A 25357-nucleotide genomic window follows, 5' to 3' on the forward strand; every position below is an offset into this window, starting at 1 on the left:
TTAAAAAAATTTAATTTACACAATTTAAACATTTGCCTTGTCTTAAAGTGTTGTTTTTCAATAACGTTGTGATTGGAATCATCGATTTAACAGAAAAAATAACTATAAAATACCCAAATAAAGTGTCATTATGGAATTTTAGCACACCGGAACACATGTTCTTGATATAATTACGCGATAGTTAAAGAAATAAGAATGGACTCACTCAAGTAAAGCGACACACGTAGAATTTGAACATTGTAGAACAGTAATATGAGCATTAAAATCATGGTCTCACCTTTAATTTTTCAGATTCTGGGTTTTTCCATAGCACTGTCATACGCTCCATGTTAAATCCTACGGGAGAAGAAGAAACCTTGCCTCAGGCGGTCTTCGACCAATAGGAAAATGATACCGCGTTGTCGCAACTCTGAAAACTACGTTTTCATATAGGGACTCTAGATTGAAGCAGGTGATCATTAGCTGTCACGTGATTGGTTAACCAGTAGCTACCGGTTGAGCTCGTCGAACGCAAGCTAAGGTTGCGTTCGATGAGCACGACCGAGAGCGACCGGTTAGTTAATCACGTGACAACTAATGATCACGTGCTCCAATCAACCAATCAACTGCTTAGAATGGTAACCAGTGAGGTAACCGGTTGATCATAGAACGCTGCGGTAAGTAACCAGTTACTTACTGGTTAACCGGTGAGGTTCGTCGAACGCACCCTAAATGAACTGTTGTCTGGGTCCATGATGCGAACTTTAACCATAACTGTATCTTTCTTGTACAACAACAAACACACACTCCGAAGTTTTATTACCCTGTTTTGAATAAATACTTTAACACTGATGTTATAGAAAGCCTAAATTATATTTTGCTTTTGTTACTTTTGTATAAGAAATTATTTGAAGCGTCATTTTAAAGTTAGATGCGAATGTCATCCAGTGTAAGTTTTATATACCTTGCTTTCCTAGGAAGGGCGTCAACATTGCAGACCTATGTTGCAATTAGCATTTACGTGTCTATTGATTGAACAAATTATGAAGCTTGTTTACTTATCTCTCCCAGTAATATTACATGTTGCAAAAGATTTTATGTTTCTATGTTGTTAGTGTAAGTTACAGCCCCAAGTCGAGGCTAAGGCTGGTATACAAGCATTATGTACCGTAGGAGTTGTGAATGAAGATTTTGTTTTCCAAGTTTTCAAAAGTTTTTAAAATGAAAAATTATAAAAATATTTCCTTCTTTTTCATCAATCACTTGAAAACCAAACTGTAAACTAAAGCAAATATCGCAGCGTGTAATAAATCTCTAAAATTTAAACAAAATTATTTCCTGTTCGTAATTTTCTCAAATAGCATTTTTATGAATTTATTATTCAGTCTTTTTATTGAAAGACATTCTGTTTATTGTTGATAATTTTAGCATTACCTTTAGCTTGATGTTGTAGTTTTCCTTTCTAACATTTGAAATAAGCCTTTTTATTTAGAACTGTCCTTAGGTGAAAAACATAGTTGCAATAGTGATGGCTACCGAAGTCGACGTTTATTTTTAGACAGTTTCAATACCTATTTTTATTTTCACTTGGGTAAAGATTATAGTAGAAATGTAAGTGTTGCTTACTAAAAAAAAAATCTATAAACTCTTTAACATCAAAAATATGTTCTCTTGCTAGGGAGTAGAGACACAATATTTTTTTTAAATTTTGAAGTAACGGAAACAATTTTTTTTTCAACCAGAAAAAGTGGAAAAACTGTATTTTACATAATTAATATCTATTAAATAGCCATGTTTTTTTTCTGAAAAAGCATAAAACTTTAAAAATAATGAAAGTTGCACGCAATCCATGGTGTGCAGTTTTCTTTTTGACAAGAATATAGGTGAAACTTTTACTGTTAAAAAATTTTATTAGTACAGTCGACTCCCGCTACAATGCGATTCGACTTACGCGAAATGGCTATAACGCAAATTTTTTACGAGTTACGAATTTTAGAGCTAACGCTAATTTTTCGTCCACAACACGAATTTTTTAGAAGGAAGTATCGGCATCATTATTGGCTACTAAATATTGCTTTCGTAAATGTTATTATATCGCTCTAAGCATCACTAACAGCGAAAAAGCTCCCACATCAAACTAATCTACACATAGAGTTGTTAGTGCACCAAATAACCATTCCGCATCCTTCATTTATTTATTTTTCATTCTAAATATTAAAGTTGATGAAATATCTTGGTGACATTGGCTTGATGACATGGCTTCCCATCTTCGTTTAAACTTTGTAAAGATGGGAAGAAAATGAAAGTTTCTGATTAAAAAAAAAAAAAGAAAGCTAACCAGGAAACATCACGAGTTCAGTAATCATGAAAAAAGTTTAAAATGGTCGCATTCGAAAGAGTATCTTTAGAAAAAAATTTGACCCAAATATTGTGTGCCCTCGTCCTTTTGTTTTTGAGATATGGGGGGGTCAAAGACTGTCAAAATCTTACGAAAATTCGCCAAATTTAAAGACTTGGCAAGAAATGGAAAATACCACGTGATTTCATCGCCTGCGTGTAGCAAGACTCTCATTTCCATTTCTGGTCATCTGCAAAGCGCGTAAACGATGTTTCGAATTAACCCTTTACTTGTGTGGGTAAAATTAAAAAGTAACTATGAAGCCTGTGAAATGGAAACTAGAGAGCTTTATCCAGAGGAGCTACAACTTTATAACGAAATTGAACGTAGGATTTAACTTTGTAATCGTGATAATAATGCATTTCAGAATTTAAGTGTATTTCAAGTGTGTTTTACTTAACTAATTTAAGTTTGTACTCTTGTAATGAAATGTGTTGTAAGTAATTAATAATTATGTACGAGAATTAATATGAATAAGTAAAAAAAACATGCTTATTAAAGCTTATATATTGAAAATAAAATGGATAGTTTTTGATGTTGAAAGAACATGATCATGGATTGTAGTATCCCAGCTCTTATTTATTTTTTCAAAAGTTATTATCATTCATGAAGTTTTATTGTCTGACCACTGCTAGCGAAAATGTTTAGATTAAAATCGAAAAAAAATAATAATTAAAAAAAAGAAAACAACGGATAGTAAATGTCAAAAATTTGCACAGCAAAACTACGATGTCGGAAATTACTTCATAACAGATTCTTATCAAAAATTTTATAGTCGACGTTCATTACAACAACCTCTGTAGTTCGAAAAAGTCTGTCACTGCAACTGAAAGTCGCTATAACGTAAATGCACATCATATTGCATGTTATTTAGTTATTTTTAAAAATACTGAAGTCACTTTTACCAATTATGTTTCACGTTTAAAGGGAATTCAAATTCGAGCAAAATAAAAATTAATACTTTTTTTTTTTTTTTTTGACTTGTTAGAGGGTTTACACATAACTTGAAAACGATACACATAACGAAAAACACACTGAAAATAACTGACAAAAATCGTTTTTTTTTTAAATTTGAGAACATGGTCTGAAATCTTTAAAAATGTCGTTTTCTTCGTATTTAGATACTGTTGAAGACTTCAGATTTACGACTTTTCAAAAAAAAAAAAAAGACTTTAAAGTGTGTTTACAGTTTCTCTACGGTTATCATATTTTTTTTCAAAACAGTTTCATCTTCGAATAAACTCTTTCAGTGGAAATATTTCACCCGCAGAAGCATAAAAGTTTTAAACATCAGTTTTTTAACAGTCTTAAGAATAACAAAAAATTCCATTGTTTTTACAATAAAATAAAACAAATATTTCGGGCTGTGGCGTTTTCCCCTATACAGTTGCACGTTAATATCCCGGAACACAAGCCCCTAAAAATTTCAATGCCGCAGTCTGTGCCACGACACCCCGCGCCATGGTAGTCACCCCGAGTCAAGAATTAATGCGATATTTCTCACGCGCGTTGGTGGTGACCAAATATGGAAGTGAAATGTCTTGTCAGATGCAGATGTTGAATTCGCGCCGTACCTTCCATTTCTGAACAAAACTCGCTAAATTTGGCGACTTTACTAAAAATTTCGGCAATTTTTAAGACATCATATTTCGATAACGTGGTCACGAGGGCACGTAGTTTCAGTGCCATAAACATGTTTTCCAATGCTCTTTCGAATGCCACCAATTTGGAATTTTTTTGAATTTCCTTGATTGTGATGTTTCCTGGTAAGATCTCGAGATATTTTAGCAACTACAAAACGTCGACGGTAGCTCAACAATAAATATGATTGAATCTTCCATGTGACAATTAAAAGTCAAAACAAAAAGATTATTCCAATGTCATTTTCAATATTTAAGCTTGTAGAGCATTCTAGCAAAGTAAATATTATGAAAATGGAAACTGCTCTTGTATTATGGATTTAAGAGATCAGGAAGAGGATCTGTTGCCACAAATTGAAACGTTATAAAAGAAAAGGCGAAGCAACCGTATTCTAAAATGCATTACATAAGAATAACGATCTGTCATAGAGCATAAATCACCATTATCTTCATTTTTTAACTCATATGTTACTGTATCTACTGTACAGTACTATTATAGTGAAGCACTTTATTATTACTACATGCTGTGAGTACGGTGTTGTTTTATTTTGTCATTCTCTCCCGTTGATCATTCATTTTGTGAATCTTAAAGTATTTCATGTTAAATAAAACAGTTTTTTATTTTTTAAATACAGTAAAAGTTTAGTTCTTTATGTAAGAAACTAGTGTATAATTGAGGAATGCTTTAAAGCAGTTTGAGGGAATGCTTATAAAAGTAAAAGAATTTGGTATGCTTAAAAAAAATGTATGCATATATTTTTCGACAACGCGAAATTTCGACTTACGCGAGAAGTCTTGGAACGCATCCCTCGCGTAAGTCGGGACTCGTAAGTCGGGACTCGACTGTAGCTTTGTTTGTTCCAAAACAGGGTTGAGTTTTGAATTATCTGAAGAATTTTAAATGATAATGCATGCTGACTATTGTTTTTAACAATTTTTGATTTTTTTTTTCTTTTTGTTTCAGGATGATCTGTTGCATATGAGGCTGTTCAAGAAAGTATACATGATATGGAATTATACAATTTTTTTGCTGGTATCAATGGTAAGAGTTTTATGATGTGTTGTTCAAAATATTTCATGTAATCTTTCGAATTTTCTCAGGTTTTGCATACTTGTAAGTTTAACAATGAATGTAACATTCTACTATTGACAATTTTCATCATTTGACTTATCTAACTCTTCATTTAATTACCGTTTTTGTATTTGCCTTTGTAAAACAAGCAATGCATTTAATTACATCTTGATAGTCCAGGCAAGGTGATATTAGCCCTTAAAATTATATTTATTTCCATTTACACATTTTAAAAACTTTCCATGAATTGCAGATAACAAATCAATAACTCCTTTATAGCATTCATTGAAATGCATGAATGAGTTATTGGCTTACAATAACATAGGGTTTAATATTGTCTCATGATCATTTTGCATGAGTAGTTCTGCCTTTCTTATGTTAAATTCTTGGTTATGCTTAGTGGAATCAATCACCACACATTTTCAGGATTTCTGATTCATTACTAACTTTCAGCTGACTTAAAAATATTGGAGAATTTTCTAAGAAGGAATAAACTGAGCTGTAGGTTAATAGAAATTTTATGAAGAGCAAAATATATTGCTTTCTTTAAGTGGATTTTGCTCATTAAAAGCATGCGATGCTCCCATTTAATACTATACAAACCTAATAAATACAAACCTCTAATTTCCTACCCAAATTTAAGTTCTTCTTAAATCAGGGCTCGTTAAAAGCAAGTTCCACTGTAATATCAAAGGAGTAATGTATTAAAACAATTTAAATTCCAATTTATTCTTGTAGTAGTGAAATGATGTTTCAGAATTTATATAGAAATTTTATGATATATGTTAAAAACAAATAAAGTATACATGCAAAAAATGTGTACAAAAGTTACTCTAATCGACAGGGATTGCTTTTTCTTGCTGTCCATATTGGCATGGTTTCAGAGCTGTCTTGTGATGCCTTCTTTTAAATAAGAGCGCATTCAAAAAATGGCATCATTTTCTACTTCAGTGTATTCTAATGCTTTAGCTAAGATTTTCGCTTTGCTTTTAGACTAAGCAATCTATTTGAACTTATTTTTAGCATTATTGTTATTATTATTATTATTATTTTGTTTACTGCTGTAATTATTTTTTCATCCTTTTTTTTTTATTGTTTCTTAAAAGCCAAGTCAGGCTCTGACTTCAGAATCGTCTCTTCTGTGTTTTCAGTTTTTAAAACCCTTTGGGCAATTCCATGATAAGGTCAACCAGATGATCAAATTTTCAAAATTAAAATTTTTAAACAAATGAGGTGTCATTTTAAAGGTAAAGAGTTGTATATTTTGAAATGCCTGTCTAAAATTTGATCACTTCAGTTATAAATAAGTTACAGCAGGTTAAACCAAGGTCAACATCTTGAGCATTTTCAAACCATATTTGGAGACTCTCGAAGAAATTCTGTTTTTTCCAAAAAATACATGCTAATATTATGAATTGAGATGAATAACCATTTAAAGATACAGAGTGTTGCTGGTGATGTTGCAAAAATGTGTCAAAATATAATTCATTTTGATTTGTAAAAGAATTCCTCTGGGGTACATTAAGTGTTTTACGTCCGACACCAAAATGGGTAGTTAGTTAATTATGCTGAGCCAATAATTTTAAAGCTACATACATGTATTTTTGGGTACAAAGTAAGATTTTCAATCTCATTGATGTAACCTATTTTCATTTTGTAACAAGTGAATATTATTTACTAAAATCTATGTGTCGGACGTAAAAATTTTTTTACGTCCGACACCATTTACGTCCGACACTATTACATTCCTTTAAACAAAATATGTTTTGGACTGTGTTTCTCCTTTTTTTGCCAAAGTTAAAGTGAAACATGCATAAAAAAACAACTAAGTGAATTTACTGTATATATACATTTAGGGCTGATAGGGGTAAATAATACCCCTTTTGAGAAAAGGTGTGTTGAATGAACGTAATACAGTTGATTAATATCACTTTTGGCAAATTTGCCAAAACTATAAGTGAGAAAAAAATTGGAAAAACTAAATGACTGCGTCTGTGTAAAGTTGGCTAAGGAAGAACAATTATTAACGTTCAATCCATATAAATCTTGATGGTTTTCTTTCAGGTAAGTTTCACAAATAACTAATCACCATCTTTTGTAGCTGAACTATCAGCTACCTACTAAGTCATCATAGTTGTCTTGTATTTCACTAATATAAATATTTCATCAGAGTTGCTTTTGATTTTCAAATCCTCACTGTTATTGGTGAACTACTAACCCCATAGTGTGGGGACCTGTTATAGCGAAATTTTATGGGGTAAGTGGAGCCCCTCGTCTAAAAGTTTTTAATAATATTTTATTCAAAAATTCTGATTGCATTATGCACTTGAAGTTAAACTGTTCATGAATGTTTCATGATCATAAAAAAATAAATGCTAACCGTGAAACACTTTTTGAAAACTGCTGCTTAAACTCGCCAAAAAAATAATTTTCAGATTTTTTTTTTTTTTTTGACTAAGTTTTCTGACCCAGAAAAAAAAATCCACGGAACTCAAATATATGCAAAACTAATCACTGTGATGAACCATGACATGATCAATGTAAAAAATTATAAAAACCATAAGGTTATTTCAGTTTTTGGGTGTGACCCACTTACCCCAGTGTCCCACTTCCCCCAATCAACCCTACTTTTGAATTTACTTGTTAAATTTTGTTTCAGTATATGTAACCTATATAATTTACACATTTATAACTGTAATCATTGTTATGTATTTACATTAAAGAGCAATAGTTTACGTCCAATATGAACAATTTACGTCCGACACCGAAAATTTACGTCCGACACCAAGCTAAAAATATTTTTTTAAATAATTTTATTCCTTATAATATCATTTGAAAACTGTATAATATGCTTCAATCATAAGTATACTTTAGAATTATGCTGTTTTTAAAATTAAAATGTAAGCCAATTCACAGACTTTTAATAATTTTTAAGTGAACCATCAATTTTACTATTTGTGTGTTTACGTCCGACACCAACTCTTTAAATTTTTTAAATTTATACTTTAGAGATCTATTTTGAAAAACTAACATGATTTTTTATTCAGTGGGATGTAGTAAGTATCTTCTAAATAAATTTGATCAATTTGGAACAGTTTATATTTGGTAAATGGAATTAAAACCGAGAAATTTTTCTTCATTTTTTACGTCCGACACCATGGAATTGCCCCTTTGGAAAACAAGAGAAATGCTCTTGTAAAAGCTATTATTTGTTCTTAGAGTCTTGAATGCTTAGAATCAATATCCTCCCTCCCGTATCATTCCTGGTAAATTAATGCTTCTTGATTATTCAAAAGATGCTAAATGAGTGTAAAATGCACAATAAATAAATTTTATAAGGATTTGAATTTAAATGGATCCCCATTATACAATTTTTTGATGTCATATTTCACCCTTTAGGCAAAGCAGATCTCCCGAAGAATGAACTGAAAGACTTCTCATTTACTTTAAATGATCTTTGGTTGTTGGGAAAGCGTTATAACGTTGTTCATGGTAAGTTATTTTAAAAAAAATTATGCCTGCAAGAGTTTTGTAAAAAAAATGAAGTGAGATATATAGCGATTTGGGAATAATTCCCCCTCCAAATCTCGGAAATGTTTCCTTTTTGACCATAGAAAAAGACTAAGACAAACCAAATTCCCATCCAAAAAGAAAAAATTCTGGCTGACTTCCACTGATTTAAAGCATGTTAGAAGTTTAAAATTCTTTTGTATTCATTTACAAGAAAATGACTGTATTCTCTTATACTCACTGAGACTGACTGTTGACAATTATGTTAAATATTGGGAAAATTTTCATGCATATTAATTATGTTTTTAATGTAAAATGTTAAAAAAAAATTTATTTTGCAAATTATAATCAAAAATTAAAAACATTAAAACATATACATTTTTTCTTAAAAAAAGTTTACTTTCATCAAAAAAATAATTTTATCTTCAACGCTATGAAACTTTTGTTCACCTTATGTCTTGCAGACTGATATTGAAGGACATCACCTATTCTGACAGTAATTCTGTGCAAAAAATACAACTGTGAGAGCCTCCATGCAAGTTAGAGAGCGTTTAAGTTTTCGTCACACTGGCAGCACTTGATATACGAGTCCATTGCCATTACCTACTTTGTCAGTTTACTCCGCCTGTTGAGTGCTATATTATGAATTTTAGGTAGAATAATTGTACGAGGAGGCACAATTTAGAAACACAATAACTATTTTATTTACAAGACGAAACACCATCGCCATTCCGGAACATGCCACACTGAAATCGAATCATTTCGAGCTGGAGTTGAGTTGCAACACAACATTGAAAACAACTATTACGAAAAATAAAATATGTGGAGTGATTAGAGATGTAAAATTTTCTGAAATTTTGAAGTGGTGGAAAAAAAAAACGGTTTTTTTTCGGGATAAATTGGAAAAAATGGAAAAATAGATTTTTTTATGAATGAAAATAGGGTTTCTTAATAGCTCTGTGTTTCTTGGAACATGTAAAGGGTTAAGCATTAAAAAATATGTGCAATCCATGGTTGATATTGTTTGAAAGAAAAATAAGTATTATTTCCCTTTCTTACATTGTAACTTTGATGTCTGAAAATGAAAGCTTGATTTTTTCCAATCCAGCTAAGTCTAAATCAAAACTAAATTGGTTTTTCTTTTCCTTTCCAACAGAAACCCCAAACCAAAACTGCATAATGATTTCTAAAGCTGAACCAGAACTTAAAACTGGAGTTTCAGTTCATTCATATGGTCGTGCTAAGCACAGTAGTAAAAGAAGTCATACCTACACTTTTGATCAAAACTGAGTTATAGTAACCAAGTTTTTCTCTATTTCATATTTTACTTAATAAATAAAATGTTTTTGGGTCATTGCGTCAGGAGCTATTTTTGAATAAATTCTGGGGAAAAAAAAAGAAAAAGACATCTGAATCAACTATATGGAAGAGTCAAAAAATTTAAAACACAATCTCCCTGCTTGAGCTCAACTGCAGATTCCTTTTGTGTTTAGCACGGCAGTATAAAAAACTCGGGCTACATTCGCATCATCGAATGGAAGTAAAGTAATTTCATTTTAATGGTTGGCTTTATTTATTTTTGCCTCTCACTTTCTTAGAAAATAATTTACAATATATATCTTAGTTTATGTATTGTTTATCAGTTTTCTTACAATTTTAAGGAAAAGATCTGCTATTTAAAAGTTGTTTAACCAAGCAGAATGACAATTCGTTTGCTTGTTGTACCTTGACAAACAGTATTTGATGCGTTATATCGGTTCAAATGGCTTAGAAATTATAGTCAATGTCCGACACTCCAAGCACCTTAGAATGTTAAGCATCTACAAAATATGAAATCAGGCTTTGTCTCTAATGGAATCAGCACAAGCGACAAAAAATCTCTGGTTTTTTGTGGATGAGGGCTGTACCGGAAGGACATTTTAGAAGCTGTTGTACTTCTGTGGACCTAAGAGCACTTCAGCATAGCAATGTAGATTGGACATTTCAGTGTGACTCTACACCAGTTCATACGGCCAAAAAGATAAGAGTGGTGCAAGGCGCATTGTTTTTGACTTGATATCATCTTTAGAATGGACGCTCTACTCGATAGACCTCAATCACATTTATTACACTCTATGGCCTGTTTTGGAGTCAAAGGTCTACCCTAAACTACACATAAGTTTGGACTCTCTAAATCAATAGCTTTATAGGGAATAGGATTGATTAAAGGACTTGCAGCCCTTGAATGAAAATTTTCAATCAGTTGCACCTTTGTTTTACTTCAAAAGGCGGCTAGTTTGAAGCCAATTAATTTATTAATCGCTAAAGATCTTCTCACATTATTATTTTTTGTGTTTGTTAATTTATTTATTTTTAATATATAGAAAATTTCTTGCCCCCCCTTTTTTTTGCCACAGCATTTGGTTCGCACAGTTAGCAGAAACATAGTTCTGTGATTAAAGTTATGCTTGTTCGTTTTATGAAGAAAGAAATTGATTTCTTCACTAAGGATATTGGTTTATTTATTTATTTATTTATTTTTTTTTTGCGAAAAGTATTAAATGTTTTTTGATCTATATGCAAATTATATTATCATACAACAACTTGCATTATCAAAGTTAAACTAGTGTTCACTCTAGGAAAAAAAAGGGCAGGGTGCTGGTCTTTGAAAGAGGCACTATTTGTTATCAAAAGGGCACTTTTTCAGCGCGGTGTCCCCCCAGCCAAGATCAATGATGCACCCCTCAAAAAGTACTGATCCCCCCCCTACTCCAAAAAAATAAACAGGAGAAATAACATCTTAAAACACCTTGTAAAAATTCAACTAGTGTAGTCTGCACTATGAGCCCCCCCCCCTCCCCCTGATCGCCGCCATCACTGACTTCAGTATTAAATATCATTATTTCATACGAAAAATGTATTTGTCTTTAGAAAAGGATTAATCCTCCCCCCCCAAACAAATGTTTTCCACACTGCATAGGAACATTTAGATAATGCTTAAACTTGGCTTTGTGTGTTTTTCAACACTTTTCAAGCCTTAATTTTGACTACCTATCCTATAAATTCTAGGCATTTCAAAATCCTATGAATTTCAATTTAAGAAGAACAGTATTTAATTACTGATCTCCCCTTCCAACCTAAAAAAACTGCCTAGTGATGTGCATTGTGCCATTACGTATTTTAGTAGACATCAAAATCATGATTAATGTTAATTCTCCTTTTTAAATATATTACACTTCAAACAGAATAATTAAATTAAAATACTGTGTAGTGCTTCAAAAATGCAGTCGTAGCAAGGTGCAAAACAAAAATAAGCAGCTCTGGTCAATCCAAAATTTTTATCTCAAACAATTTTTGTGGAAATTAGGTCAATAAGTTTTTTAAATAATCTGTTTTACGAATCATATTCACAGATAATAAAAATACTTCGCACGAAACAAATTATTATTTTGCAGCAGAAAATTTCCTTGGAAAAGCGATATGTTTCAATTTCAAACGCTTTTTTTTTTTTTGAACTGGGAAAGGGAGTTAAAAATCCAAGGGACTAAAAAACACCCTTGTATTTTAGCTCTGTGAGCTTTGTACTATTTTCTACCTAGGAAACAATCAGAAAGTTAACTTTCCAGAAACAGATGTGAAAAGATTGCTACACAATAACTAGCAATGCACTAAAATTGCTAAGCCTAATTTCCACGTGCAAACGAAAAACAACACAAAGGGCTGAAATGCTAGGAAAATGTCCTTTTCTCTCTCTCATTGTTGATTCTCAGAAGATCAAGGATGGGAATGAATGAAACGATCTCTTCCTTCCCAAAAAGCACCATACCCCTTCCCACACCCTGTCAAAAACCCACCTTCAGTTGAAGGAAGAGCATGCCTTTGTTTCCTACTGATAAGCCTGTTAGAATTCCTAGAATCTCATCCCCTTCCCCTCTTTGCCTTGGTGTTTGCTTCCCCTTTTATTTATGGGGCTGTTTTCAGGGTGAAATTCTGGGAATAATGATAAGAAATGATCGTTTTTGCAGAGGCTGGACAAGTAAAATTGCCCAGATATCGTGTGAGTAAAAACAATGCTTGAGGCATCTTTTTAAAAACATAGGGTGCCATTTCCTTTTTTCTTAAAGGGGGGGGGGCGCATTTTGCGATCTAAAAAAAGAGCAGGGCGCATTCTGCTGATGTGGAAAAGGGCCGGGCGCTGCGCTCTTCAAAAATGGTCTAGCGGGAACACTAGTTAGACGTTATTTTAACATACAAGGAGGGGGTGGGGGAATTGCATTAGAATTTAAGTATGAGAAATTTCTAATCACTTTTTGCTGAACATTTCAATCAAAACTTCCCTGAAAAATTGAAAAAAAATCATTTTTTCATTTTTTCCGAAATGAATAAACCCTTTTGGGAAAAAAAAAGGTTTTTTTGTTTTTTTCGAAAATTTTACGTTTTTTTTTCCGATTGTTTTCATCTCTAGGAGTGATAAATTATATATACACAACATGCTAACAGTTAAAAGGGCTAATAAAAGTTTTAAGTCAACCTGTCACGGGGGCTATTAGCTAAATTTATTATTGATAATCTTTCAAACATATGTGTGTTTGTGAAGAGAGGAGAACTGTTCTGGGACCAAAATAAACTTTAAATCAAAAATTATACATTCTCTTGTAAATTCCAAAGTATTCTAATACCTTTATTATAATTAATAAAACTGACTTTCAGTTGGAAATGTGGTTTTAGTTCTTGTTTCTGCTTAGCTTTAAAAGAGTTCAGACTTTCACCTAATAGTTTCATCTAGAGTAGAGTCGAAAGGAATTGGACAGCTGCATTTTTATCAGGGCTAGAAAAATCTTTAGAATTTTACATGCCCTGATATTTGTCTAAAAGATACATGCCCAGTTTTCCTTAATGTATATCAATAAAAGCATTTGAATTTGTCATACAGCATTAATCAGACAAATTATTTTTATATAAATCATAAAAAAAATAATTTTAATAAATCGAGTACATATTAAGCCGTCATTAAATTTAACAAAATTTAAATTATATAGTGGGAAGGATCACTTCCACGAAAACCAGAAACAGCAAACCATCTTAGCAGTAGGGCTTGAAATAAATTTTGAGCTTCAAGTAAGGATACGGTAATTTTTCAATAAAATACAAAATAATAAAGTTTTAGGAACCAAGCATGTAAGGGTAAAACAGGGGTCGAAGTAATCCTATATATCCTATATTTTCAAAAAAAGCATCAAAATCGTCCTATATTTCCTATATTTTTCAAAAATGTCCTATATTTCCTATATTCCCGTTTTATACCATATATATCTTTTAAAAAGAACTGTAAATAAACTTTCTGACATCGGATTTTTCGCTGAAAGTACGTGCCCAAACGAATTTCAAATTAAAAAACTCAAATGACTAAATTCTGCAACAGGCATCTTCTCTCATTAGCTACAGCAATGTGACGTCACTCTATAGTGGGTGGAGTTTCGAGAACTAGTGCTGGTTTTAGTATAGTATGGTAAAGTTGGTTTTAGAATTTTGCATTGGGGGGGGGGGGGCAACAGCCGTTTGTTTTGTTTTCCATCATGGTTTTCGTTGGTATATTTTTGTGTTCGGTACATTTTCTGATCGGAATGTTCTAATTTTCTTTTTGCAATCTTTTCTTTTTGTGGAATTTTGGGATCGTGGAATGGTTAGTTCCTTATGATGTTAAAACGTAGTTTGTTGTAATAAGTGGAATTATAATGGCAAAATCGCATCGCTCAACCACATTTCGTGTGGAGTTGTTGAACCAGGAGGACATTAATTCTTCACAATATAAAATCTAAGAGCAGTGGAATTAGTACTTGGGTCATGAGTGAGGAAGAAAAAATAAAAATTATCTTTGTTCAAATTTTGGTTAGTTATTTAGTCTGTAAAGTACACTTTTTCAAAAATTATTCTTTCAACTACAGGAAAGTCATTATAGATGTAAGGTATTTTGTTTGAAGTTTTTTTTAAACAAAATCATTGATAAGAATAACTGAATAATATATGATATGTATTATTTCTTTTTTCATAGCAAAAATATTCATATAATGTGTCCTATATTTGTCCTATATTTTTTGTGGAAAATGTCCTATATGTGACAAGTTGGTCACTTCTACCCCTGGTAAAAGATTCATGCCCGATCGGAATTTTTACATGCCCCGGGCATGTCGGCCAGTATAATTTTCCAGCCCGGATTTTTATGCCAAAATAAGATGTGAAAAGTTATTTCTAGCTTTTCTAGTAGGTGTGAGAGATAGAGATTAGAATCAGATTTGATTCTAATCAGCTACATATGTGTTATATGTTACATCAATGCTGATCAACTGCCCAAGCTAGAAATAGCTTTTCACATTTTATTTCGCCACAAAGGATACTGTCCCATACTCGTGGCATGTTTCAGTAGCATGGAATAATTCCCAACTCATATTTTTGCTATACCTTCTTTTTAAATGCGGCATTTGTATTTTGAATAAAATATCTTCCATCTTGTATCTTATTAATTTTGATATTGCATAATCTGTCTTTCTGCCTTTGACATAAGGTTTTTGGTTTTTCATGGTTGTCTTTTCCCCATTTAGACATAGAAGATATAAGAAAATTGATTCGCAGCAAAATATGGTTTTCATACAGATCAGGTTTTCCTGCCATTGGTAAGTGGTTTTTGTATAGAACTTTCATGCACTCTTTGAAAGTAAACTCAATGATTATAATACAGTCAAGCCAGCTTATTCGAAAATCGATTAAAAGAATATCCCGCTTAATGTAATACATTTTTCAATGCACCAACCAAACCGTTGATGTCTATTATTAGAGTAAGTTTTTGTGGTAAATTGGCTGTTCCATCATGTGGGCTCCACTGTGTTCAGGGTTAAATTATCAAACAATTGAAAGATGTTAGTGGACTAAAATTCTGCACTGATAGCAGAAACAACAATCATTAGTCTCAGCTTTTCAAATCCCAAGCTTATCTTGAAATTTGGAAAAATGACTACTTCAGTAGGGGGTAGACATTTGGAGTAGCTTAGAGGAAACTGCTGTTATTTACAAAGGAGGAATAGTTTTAAAAAGACTCTTGGCCTTCATTCAGGATTAAAAAATCAGCTATCCTCAGACTATCTGGACCCAGTGCCTGTTGCTGATTGCCACTTTTGTGTTTGTATTAATATGAATTCTTTGAGAGTTAAAATTGCAAGGAAAGTCGAGTATATTTTTTGATCTTATGCTGACCTTTCAGGGGTCTGGCCAGAGGATATTTGGGTCCGTTAACGGACCCTTCACAAAAATCCGATCAACCAAAACGGACCTTTCACAAAATCCCAATCAAACAAATCGGACCCTTCACAAAATTTTGATAAACAAGATCGGATCTTTCACAAATTGTTTATTGAAAGAGCAAATCTGAAAGCAAAATAACGCATATTTCTGTGTATAAACCGATAATTTTTGGAACATTTTTTGAAGTCAAATTAAAGGGATCAGCTTAAACGAAATCCGCTAATTTTGAAAAAAAAGGCACTCTTGTGATGTTCCTGCAAGCGATAAATAATTGCTACTGACAAATAAATATAATGGTTTTTTGTTTTATCACAGCTAATTAGCAGCGGTGTTGTTGTAAACTTTTCTGAAAGGTAGGGAGAAAAGGTAAGCACTTTTCTCCCTGCTCATGATTTAATGAACAATAATAATATATAATCTGTGAAATGAACTTAGAACTGCAAAGGGATAGTAAGGGTGGGGAAAAAATATGATCGCTTCAAATAGGGTTACCAACTTCAAAATTATCACCACTTAGCGTCTAGCGTTGAACCTTTATAAAGACTTGATTAGAAAATATTCTCATCATTTTACTAGCTTGTCAATATTTGCGTTTTTACGGTATTTATACGGCGTATAGTATTTTTTATTGAAAGACTTGATGCAATTATGAAAGAAACATATCGTGAACCAAAGAATCTTTCTTTAAAATGTCATAATTGGAGAAGTATAAGCAATTCAGTGATGAACTTCAGGATTTCAAAATCACAATCTAGGTTACTCATATCCAAAACGAAAAAAGAAAAAAAAAGGAGCATGAAGGATGTTTGGAAAAATAAACTGAGAAGTTATTAAGACTATGATGTTATTTATTTTATTGCTGTTTAAGTGATAACGTGGCAAATATAGAAACAATTTTCACATTAATAAGCAAAAAAAAAGTCAAAATATTGTTTTCTGTTGTCTTGCTCATTTGTATTTGCTCCCCAGTGCTTCATGATGAAAATTTATTCAAACTATTTTTAATACACGAAGTTAGTGATGTAGGATGGGAAGGTAAATATTGTTTTTGCGCATTTTGCAAAAAAAAAAAAAAAGGTGGTATAAAAAGGTGATGATTTTCTTTTTAAAACATAAACCGTAAAAAGAAACATTACAAATATAAAAATTTAATTTATCATTATAATTTTTTTAATTAAAGGAATGATTTAGAAAAAAAAAATTCAATGAAAGCCTACCTAGGATGTTGTCTCTAAACGTGTTTTACTCAAAACTTTAAAATGTTCACTTACATCCCTTTGCTTCTCACTGCCTCAATTGATGCTTGCTTTTTTTTTGTAACCAGTTAAACTTTTTACTTTTTGTAGAATGGCTTTTTATATCTGAAATTTCGCTATCAACATTGATTAGGCATATCCAACACATTAAATGTGAATACCATATTAGATTGCTAAGTTGTGTTTCACACAATAATTCTTTAAATACGTGGTCAAAATACAATTTTTGGGTAAAAATTTATTGTTTTGCATATGGTTTGCATAAATATACATACGGAAAAGTATTTTAGTTTAATATAAATTTTTAAAATAAATACCCGGGTATTTTACATCACTATTCTTGTTTCAAGCTAACTTCGCTTTATTAGGATGCAAAGAAATGAAAAGTCTCTTTATTTCTGTTAGAACTCTCATTTCAAGTTTTTAAAGCAAATTTCCATTTTCTGTTATGAGTCAAAAATTAAAATGCTGAATAGATGGTTTATTTTATTTATTTGTTTTGCTTCAACTGTGTCTGCAGATATTAATGAAATTGTCTTATCATAGGACTCTAAAATGCAATTTTAAAATAATTTTATCAAAACTATTTCTTTTACAAGTCGTTTTTATACTTTTGATGCCTTCACTTTGAGAATTGCGATCTCTTTGCATCCGCTATGGGAGTCCGATTTTTCGAATTTTTGATGTTTATTACGCTTTGTTAAGAGGTAAACAATTAAAATATCTTTTTATTTTTGTTAAAATCACGGAATTTATAAGTTTTAAACGAAATTCTGTGCTTTTTAAGAGTGTCTTGGGTCAAAAAGTTAAATGCTATTTATTTATTTTTTTGTTACAATTATTTTAAATACTGTACAGAAATATTTCTAGTATGATTTAACATAATGTAGGATGGCAGATAAATATTGATAGTTGAGAGAGCGATTCCCCCCCCCCCCTGCCAAATATAAAAAAAAAACACTCCAGAATGATATTCTCAACATAGAAGATGAAAACACTCAACTTTAATTTTAATTGACGCAGTTTGTGCCATTGTGTCATCTCTAAATTCTAAAAAATTTCGTTTGAACAAAATTTTTTTTTTTTTTTTTTTTTTTTTTTTGCGAAATTATTTGATTTTTCACAAAATTAATTCATTTTTCACAAAATTATTTGATTTTTCACAAAAAACGGACCCTGTGAAAAATCCTGGACAGACCCCTGCCTTTATATGTGTGTGTAATATGTTTGCTTATCTTATCATTTGTCTCTGTGCAGGTTGATTCATAAAAAATTTTGCAGAACTTTAAGAGATTTTAGTTCAATCCACACAAATAGCTTTCATCTAAAGGGTCAAAAGTAACTTGCAGAGGGACTAGACAATGCCGAATGTGATGCTGTTCTATAAGGCAAAAAAGACACTGAATTATTAGGTTAATAAAGCAAATTTGATTACCTAATATTCCAATAACTGCTCCAGGGTTTGAAATAGGGTTCAATTTCTAGGGGAGAATGTCCCCCTTTACTTCAGATTCCAGGGGGGATTTTTTGAATTTGGGGGAGAATTTTTATAAATTCTAAAAATTTGTTTAGAAATTTTTTATAACTCATTTTTATTTCATTTTTCTATTTATTCATTTTAAAATTAGAATTTTTTAGTGTCATATATCAACCCCATTTTCAAATCATTATTCAGTAATTTTGCAATTTTATTTTATTATTTCATTTTTAATAAAATATTTTACAATTAAGTAACATACACATCACTCAATTATTTTTTTAAATAGACCATTTTCTGGATCTAATTATCCGAATGGGGTTCGGTTCCTATTGTTTAAAATAACATTTCTACTGCACAAAGTCTTTTTTTCTGACGATCAAAAAGTTAAAGTAAAAAATTGCCTATACCTTTCGAAAACGGACTGTCGTTTCCAGTAGCTTTTGGATCGCATTTCGACCGGCGGATCGGAATCAGTTGATGTCGGCGGATCGGAATCAGTTGATGTCGGAGGATCGGAATTGGTTGATGTCGGCGGATCGAAATCGGTTGATGGCGGCGGATCGGAATCCGTTGATGTCGGCGGATCGGAATTCGTTGATGCCAGCTAATCGGAATTAGTCGATGTAACTTGAATTGCTTTGAATTGATGGAAGCTTTTTAAATTTTTTTCATCTTTCCAAAATGAAAATGGATTTTGAAATGTTTTTTATCCGCTTTCCCGGTATGGGGTTCGTTATCGAATTTAAGAATTTATGAGGGGGGAAATCCTGCACAGACCTTTGGATTGCGCGGGATTTACCGATTTTGTGCACGTTTCGCGCAATCCCGCACTCTATTTCAAACCCTGCTGCTCAAGTGGCAAGCAGTGACCTCTAAAAGTTATGACTGCGAGACAGTGGTGAAGAAAGGAGAGGCAAACATTCAGGAAAACACCAGGCATTTCACTCAATTCCCCTGCAGCGACCAAAAGTCTGGCTACAAGTTCTTCGGGGTTTCCTCTCGGTTGTATCATACATAAGAGCCTTCAGCTGCCGCCACAAAAAGAAATTGAGGCATGAAAGATCTGGCAAATGAGCAAACTAAGCACCAGTACCACAAATCCTAATAGGTTTGGAAATACTGTCGGTCCCGCTTAATCGAATACAGTCGGTTCCAAGAAATACTGTGTATTTAAAAACTGAATAAGAATAAATTAACTATATAATAGAAGTAATTAACATTTTGGTAAAAAGTTTTTGTAATGAACTAAATAGTAGACAACAAAATAGTATAATATATAAGTATATGAAAGGCGTATGATTATTGTTAAAATATAACTTACAACTTGAGTTATAAAATCTGCTTTGGCACCTTTCATCAGTATACATTATTTTTTGAAAGAGTCCCTAATTGTGGATTACTTGCTCTAGGTCTTTTGGGAACACTTTTCTAATTTTCTTTTTTTCTTTCCTCGCCTGCCATGTTTTACATTTATTTTTTAAAAATTTATTATTGTTTGCGACGTTTATATAAATTTCTGTTATTTAATTTAATTATCTTCTGCACTATCTAGTTTTTTTTTAATGACAATAAACAAAAGAAATTATAGGTGGAATAGTGGCAATGCTTTGATAGAAATGTGTATGTTGTTCTTCCCTCCCATTGTTGCCGAAAAATCCTATTTTATATTTTTTACGTTGATGATTGTTCTGATTTAATTTATTTTAAACTTATTCAAATTTTTTCTCCGCAAAAATATGTGCGAAAGCTGATTACTTTTATTCGATTATCATGGGAAATTATTAGATTTAGCGGGGATTTCTAACATTGCACCTATAGAGAAATATTCGGTTCCAGGAGGTTTTATTCGTATAAGCAGGGTATTCGTTTATCCCAGCGGTTCCCAACCTTTTTCTCTTTGCGAACCCCTTGGAACAGGCAAAAAAGTTCGCGAACCCCCTGATGTTGAAATTAGTAACATGTAAGAAACAATAAAAAAAACAGCATGTTTGCTTTCCATTTTTTGCAGCATTTGATTGCAATAAACAAAAATATAATTGTAAAATATCATTAAGTGCAAACATTAATAAAAAGTTAAAACTACATCTACAAGAAAAATTATAAACAAGAAGTTTTATAAACCAACTATTTTTTTAAGCATACTTTAAATTGGGGAAAAAATCCTTAATGCGATATTTGTGGCTGTTTGACGGAACAAAGAAACTGAAAGTTTGGTTCAATGTCTGACAGTTTGAGTCTTAAATCAGGCTCTGCATTCAATCTGCTTCGGTATTTATCTTTGAGATAAGTATAGGAGGAAAATCCTTTCTCCCACAGATATGTTGTACAAAATGGTAATAAAATTCGAATTGCTTTTTTGGACAAAACGGTATAGTCATTTCTTACACTGAGCCAGAAGTCAATTAACGAGACTTCTTTAAAGGTAGTTTTCAATGAATTATCACAGGATAACTCGATGAGCATTTCCTTTTCAGGTAATGTCAGGGTGTTCTCTAAGCATGGATTTCCTTCAAAAGGATTGCGTATCCAGTTGTTTGAGAGAGGGACGTTACGCCTATTAGGAAAATACTCGTCAAAAGTTAGTTCAAGACGTTGCAGATGTTCACATACATTTCTTTTAACGCTTTCATCAAGTTTCATTGAGTTTTCTGATAAAAAACTACTAAGAGAAGTGAAACAAGAAAACTCACCCATTTCCAGGCATTGGATCCAGAAATTCAATTTTTTTACCATAGCTTCAATTTTATCATATACAACGAAAATATTAACAACTGCACCTTGCAAGGATAGATTTAATTCATTTAATTTTGAAAAGATGTCAGCTAAATATGCAAGCCTTTGCATCCAAAGAGGATCGAATATGCAAGTAGACAAGTGAAATGGATGATCAACAAAAAATGCTTGGACTTCTGACTTCAATTCAAATAAGCGTGTCAAAATTTTGCCACGGGAAAGCCATCTAACTTCTGTGTGAAGAAGTAAAGTAACATGAAGGCTTCTCAATTCCTCACAAAGCGCGTGAAATAGACAGCAGTTTGTGGCACGTGATTTTATGAAATTTACAATTTTTACCGCATCATTCAAAGTAGCGGATAATTCTGCGGGAATACGCTTACATGCTAATGCTTGTCTATGAATGCAGCAATGAGTCCATTCAATTTTCTCGTTAATCTTCTTTACTCGCACCACAAAGCCAACAAATTTTCCTGTCGTTGATTTTGCACCATCCGTGCACACACCCACACACAAAGACCAATCTATTCCATTTTCTTCAAAGTAACTGTTGACCAGTTCGAAAATTGCTTTTCCAGTTGTGTTGGTTTTCAAAGGTTTTGCAAATAGTACATCTTCTTTAATTGTATCGTTAAAAATATACCTAACATAGACAAGTAATATTGCAGCGTTTGCTACATCAGTCGACTCATCAAGCTGGATCGCAAAATTATTCTCTTTTATTCGATTCACAAGTTCTTTCTCCACATTACTTGCCAAATCAGTAATTCTGCGTGATACTGTGTTGTTTGATAGCGGAACCAGGTCAATTTTTTTTGCTGACTTTTCTCCCAGCATACATTTAGCAATATCTTTAGCACACGGTCCAAATAAATTTTCTGCAATTGTATGTGGCTGTCCAGATCTTGCAATTCTATAACTGACTCGATATGAAGCTTCAAGGGCCATTTTACTATCTTCGTTGGATTCTAACAGGAACGTAGAGACGCTACACTTTTTATTAAATTCCAATTTTCTTTTAAAATATTCGATAGGTTTGTCCTTGTGTGTCGGATGCTTTGTTTCGAGGTGTCTTCTCAGAAGTGACGGTTTCAAACTGCTGTTAGCTAGAACTTCGTTGCAGAGAAGACAAAGCGGTCTAGGTTCAGACTCTTCTCCAGTAAAATAAAAGCCCATTTTAAATAGTCACTGTCATATTTTCGCTTTTTTCCTTTTTTCTCCCCTAGTTCACTTTTTTGTTTAGTCGGGGGAGGCGGCAGTTCATTACAGCTATCTATTTCAATATCCTGTGTTGATTCGAAAGTTACTGCTGATGTTGAGGGTTGATCGATTGACTGCTTGTCCATTTGTCGCTCAACCAAACTACCAGTTTTCAACCATCGATCCATAACAGCAGAAAGTTATTAAATCATAAAAATTACCAACACGATTATAACTTCACAAACAGAGTAGCAAGTTCACGTAGCAAAACCAATTGCAAACAAAATCACTTGTTTTCAAGCATCTCTAAAGTATCTCTAAATACGTCTGTTAACAACTATTTCCCCAGAACTATGAGCATGCTGATGTTATATATTTTTGAAAACGAACAGATGGGTAAAATCCAGTAATAAATTTTAAGTTTGGAGCCTTTTGCTGTCATGTCTGCTATTCGATGACTGAATTCGACCGAAATTTCCGAGTTATATTTCAACCAGATTAGAAATAATACCCCTATGATGCATTGTTTGAGAATTCTTTATTTTTTTCGACATATATATATTATATATATTGTTTGATTGACTCCACGCGATGGCGCCTTTTTAAGGTCATCGTGATCCCCGCCACAGCTTAATACAACGTTTCTGCATGGCGCCTCGCAATAAAGAAGGAAGGATATCTCTTTTTGTTGTCTATCGAAAAAAAAATGAGAAAATTTCTTTTTAACCAAGATTATAAAACCGCTGAAAGATTTTTTTTTTTTTTTGAGCTTAATACAAGAGTCTGGCGCGTTTTCAAATTAAAAAAAAAAATTAGTAACTATGTGTGCAAATTGAATATTTTATAATTTTTTACCAAACTAGGAAAAATCCGCCATTGCACCGAAATTTTCGCGAACCCCCTTCCTGCACCTCGCGAACCCCTGGGCGGTTCGCGAACCACCGGTTGGGAACCTCTGGTTTATCCGTTACTTGAGTAAGCGGGGCTGACTGTATGATGCCCAGATAGTTGCGGATGTCTCGTTCAGAAATGGACTGGTGCTCCATTGTGCTTGAACCACATAGTGGTGGCAATTCGGGGAGGGGGCGACTCCCCCCTTCCTTTATGGTTAACTTATTTATTTCATTTTCTAATTTAGGTATCAAATCTAAAAATTATAAAAAAAGCAAATGTGTCGAAATTTTCAAAATATAAATTTTTCTTTTACTTTGTATATTTGTTTATGAAACATTATTTAGCACAAGCAGTAATTTTTAGTTTATGTTCACTGTTTAGATATTAGTAAATCAATTGTTTTACTTAAACAAGCCATCTCAGTGGCTGATCCACAGGGGGGCGATTGGGGCGATCGCCCCCCCCCCCCCCAAAAAAAAGGTTTTTAAATTTGAAAAATTTCCGGGAGAGGGCTACCAAAATCTCCCCCCCCCCCCACCCCAACACATTTACAAAAAATTGCCTAGAATTGTATTTTTACGATTATAAATCCAAAATTTTTCTGGGGGAGAGTACCTGAACCCCTTTTTTCAATGTCATCGAAGATTGTCAAAACTTTTGCATTTTTCAAGTTTTAGTTTTGAAAAGATCGCCAGAACCGACATTTATTATTATTATTTTTTTTGAAAATGACGTTAAGAGGACCTTTTTTTTTTGTTTTTAGAATTTCATTTCTGAAAAAAATCTTGGAGAGTCTGATTCGAGCTCCACCCCTATCATCAATGAAGATCCACTAACATTGCGTTTTGAAGCTTCAATATCGAAAAGTTGAGGAATAGCTCTTGGGCCCATCCTTTCCCTTAACGCTACCAAAGATGGCCAACCATCGCATTTCAAACAATTTCCAATATGGGAATTTTCGATCTCCGTTCCTTCCCTTACATTAAAAAGATGGCTTATTACTGCGTTTTCAGGGCTTCAATTTCGAAAAATTTCAGCCCTTTCATGTCCTTCTTTCCTCATCTTTCAACATCATTCAAAGATCATCCAAAACTGTATTTTTGGATCTTCTACATCGAAACATTTCTGGGGGAAAATTCTGAACCCCAGGTCTTCTGCTACGTCATCAAAGTTGGCCTAAAATTGTATATTTAGGACTTCAATCCCAAACCCCCTGGTTTTTAGCATCACTATCGATATCCAATATTGCATTTTTGAAGCTCTGATATCAAAAAACCACTAGGCGGAATTCCTGAATCTCATCCTCATCAACCCATCAAAGATAACAAGCAATTGTTTTCAAAAATATACCCTTTAATTTCAAAAACTTTCTGGAGAGGGACCTGCAATCCCTCCTTTTTCCTACTAACCACCAAAGAGCCTAAAAATTTGAGTTCCTAACAAAAATTTTTGGGGAAGAGCCCGCAACCACTCTTACTTATGCGAGAATATTAAACAGCTCAATCAACAAACAAATCAATAACTGTCTTCAAATTAGATTTACAAATGCAATTTTTGTATTTCATTATGCTCGGTATGAAAGCTGGTAAAAAGAGATGCCATTTTGATGCTGCAACCTTTCTTTCATAACAAAAAAGGTACAATTGAGGACCTTAATGACTACTGAAAATACTTCAGGAGTCCTCAAATGAATCAAAAGTTGAAGGGTTTAATTTGGATAACAAATCCAAAATATTAGTAGAAATTCTTCCTTTTTTTCTTTGTTCCATTTTTTTTTATTCTTGGTACTTGAAACACTTGTAACTTTCTTTCAAACTCTGAATAATACACATTACTTTACATTTACATTGAAAAAAAAAAGAAAAAAAAGAAAATATATATAATGCTCAGTCATGCAAGTTTTATTTTCATTAGTCCACC

At 32.6% G+C, this 25357-nt stretch overlaps 1 protein-coding gene across 1 annotated transcript in view; it reads left to right on the forward strand.

The window, feature by feature from the left end:
- The first annotated feature begins 772 nt into the window (after positions 1 to 772).
- The window catches only part of LOC129231632 (cysteine protease ATG4B-like), a 62459-nt gene continuing 37874 nt past the window's right edge, over positions 773 to 25357 (forward strand). Inside the window, exons 1-4 of the mRNA XM_054865999.1 lie at positions 773 to 928; positions 4982 to 5059; positions 8489 to 8581; positions 15178 to 15249. Of these exons, the coding sequence (XP_054721974.1) occupies positions 5026 to 5059; positions 8489 to 8581; positions 15178 to 15249 (199 nt within the window). The 5' untranslated portion in view covers positions 773 to 928; positions 4982 to 5025. The remainder of the gene's footprint in view (positions 929 to 4981; positions 5060 to 8488; positions 8582 to 15177; positions 15250 to 25357) is intronic.

This window comes from Uloborus diversus, chromosome 1 (assembly GCF_026930045.1).
Source record: "Uloborus diversus isolate 005 chromosome 1, Udiv.v.3.1, whole genome shotgun sequence".
Classification (NCBI taxonomy): domain Eukaryota; kingdom Metazoa; phylum Arthropoda; class Arachnida; order Araneae; family Uloboridae; genus Uloborus; species Uloborus diversus.